Source organism: Pinus tabuliformis, chromosome 8 (assembly GCF_031772625.1).
Source record: "Pinus tabuliformis cultivar Carrire ecotype Pingquan chromosome 8, CPIR1, whole genome shotgun sequence".
NCBI lineage: Eukaryota > Viridiplantae > Streptophyta > Pinopsida > Pinales > Pinaceae > Pinus > Pinus tabuliformis.
In genome coordinates, this window is record NC_142294.1 from 1,446,281,348 (window position 1) to 1,446,283,421 (window position 2,074).

Consider the following 2,074-nt stretch of genomic DNA (forward strand, 5'->3'; position numbering starts at 1 on the left):
ATAAGCAGGGGTAATAGCGGTTTGAGACGGTTTGCAATAACCTTTGAGATTAGTTTGTAAATTACATTACAAAGCGCTATTGGTCGATACTTCTCCGGTTTGTTTGAGGCTGCTTCCTTGGGGACCAGAGCAATAAAGGTTGAGTTGAGGGATGGGAGTACCCAGTGCATGCTTCGGGATTCTTCCACCAGATCCCACACTTCCATTTTTATGAGATCCCAAAATTCATGGAAGAAGTTGGCCGTGAATCCGTCAGGCCTGGTGCCTTTCCATCTTTGAGCTGAGATATGGCATCTTCTACCTCCCTTAGCGTTACTGGCTGGAGCAGTTGAGTGTTGTGATCCTCATTGATTATTTTTGGAATGTGCTGTGTGATGGCTTGGATTGCCGCATCTCTGTTTTCATTAGGCTCCTTTAGTATGTCCTTGAAATATCCGGTGAATTCTTTCTCCATATCTTCATGAGCTTCCACTCTTTCTCCCTGTTGATTATTGATAAAGGTGATTTTGTTGTGCATACGCCTTTGGATGGTTGTTTTGTGGAAAAATTTAGTATTTCTCTCACCTTCTTTGAGCCAACTTACTCGCGACTTTTGCCTCCATAGAATTTCTTCCTGTTTTTGCCTCTCCTCTATTTGACTCCAAAGGATTTTCTCCCGTTGAGTTTGTTCCTCGGTGCATCCTTCCAGAATGAATCTTTGTTGTAATTCTTTCATCTGCTGTTCTAATTTCTGTTTGTTCTGCTGTATATTGCCAAAATGATCTCGGTTCCAAATTTTAAGTGAGTGCTTCAAATGTTTCAGCTTTTGCTGGAACTGATACATTCTAGCTCCTGCCGGCGGGATGAAGGAAGTCCATGCTTGTTTGACCACCTCCTTAAAGTTACTGTCAGTGAGCCAGAAGGCTTCGAATTTGAATGGTCTATTGCTGCTGTTGCCAGGTCTGGACCATTGGAGAAGAATAGGCCAGTGATCTGAGCCTCCTTGTGGGATGATCTCGGCATTGAACTCTCCTCCGAGGTGGATGGCATTGTCTGAAACTAAAAATCGGTCTAATCGTGAAGCAATTTGGTGAGCCCCTTTTCTTTTGTTTGACCAGGTGAAGATGCCATTTGAGGTGGAGATGTCCATGAGTCGGTTATCTTGTATGAATTGCTTGAAGCTACTGCTATCACTGTCTAGCCTTGTCCGACCCCCTCTTTTCTCTTCCATGGATTTGATGATGTTGAAGTCGCCTCCGCCTATCCATAAAGGAAAGTTTCTGTTTGCATTTAGGATGGAAATCGTGTCCAAGAGATCAGATTTCTGCTGTATTGTCTGCGGGAAGTAAAAGAAGCCCATGGATGCTGGTACCGATGAGGTGGAATGTTGCTTGAATGAGATGCAGAGTGGCATGAAAATTATCAAGTGACACTGTCTGTGGATTCCATAGAATGGCTAGGCCCCCGGAGGCCCCGGAGGAGTCCACTGCTATCGAACTGCTACCTGCCCAGACTTTGCTGCTGAGACTATCTATTGTTGAGCTGCTACATTTTGTTTCCTGAATAAAGACTATTGCTGGATTTTCTTGCATTATGATGTTTTTAATTACTCTGTGTTTCGCGGGACTGTTTAGTCCTCTTATATTCCATGAGAGTAGCTTCATGTAGACGGGGATTTGGGCTTGAAGAACTTGGTCAACTTGGGGAATTGCCCCGAATCCATGAGTATTTCACCTACTGCTATTGTACGCTGTAAATCTATTTTTCTGCCCCTTTTCTTTGGTTCTTTAATGATTTTCCTTCCATCCCAGTGACTGCCTCCTTGTATGCCCAAACTTTTGTGGTGTTGTACTCTTGTGAGTACTCCTTCAATTTTGTCTAATTGCCAGGGGGGGATTGAGTTATACTCCTTTTGCTTGCATGCAGCTTCCAGTTTGGATATGTCAAGCTTAGATATATCAAATTCCTCTAGATCAACATCTTCTCGATCTTCCTCCATATCATTAGCGGCATTGAGGGCGTCCTCCACTGTTTGGTCATGAAGACTTAGAGCTAGTGCTGCATCTAGATCCATATCCGACTCTTGAGGGGGCTC

The 2,074-nt window shown here is 43.9% G+C and overlaps 1 protein-coding gene across 1 annotated transcript; it reads right to left on the reverse strand.

Moving 5' to 3' along the window:
- Positions 1 to 208: 208 nt before the first annotated feature.
- LOC149241156 (uncharacterized) lies at positions 209 to 1,339 on the reverse strand. The gene has a single exon (XM_089370453.1). The coding sequence runs from the start codon at positions 1,337 to 1,339 to the stop codon at positions 209 to 211; it is 1,131 nt and encodes a 376-aa protein (XP_089226579.1).
- Positions 1,340 to 2,074: the final 735 nt, after the last annotated feature.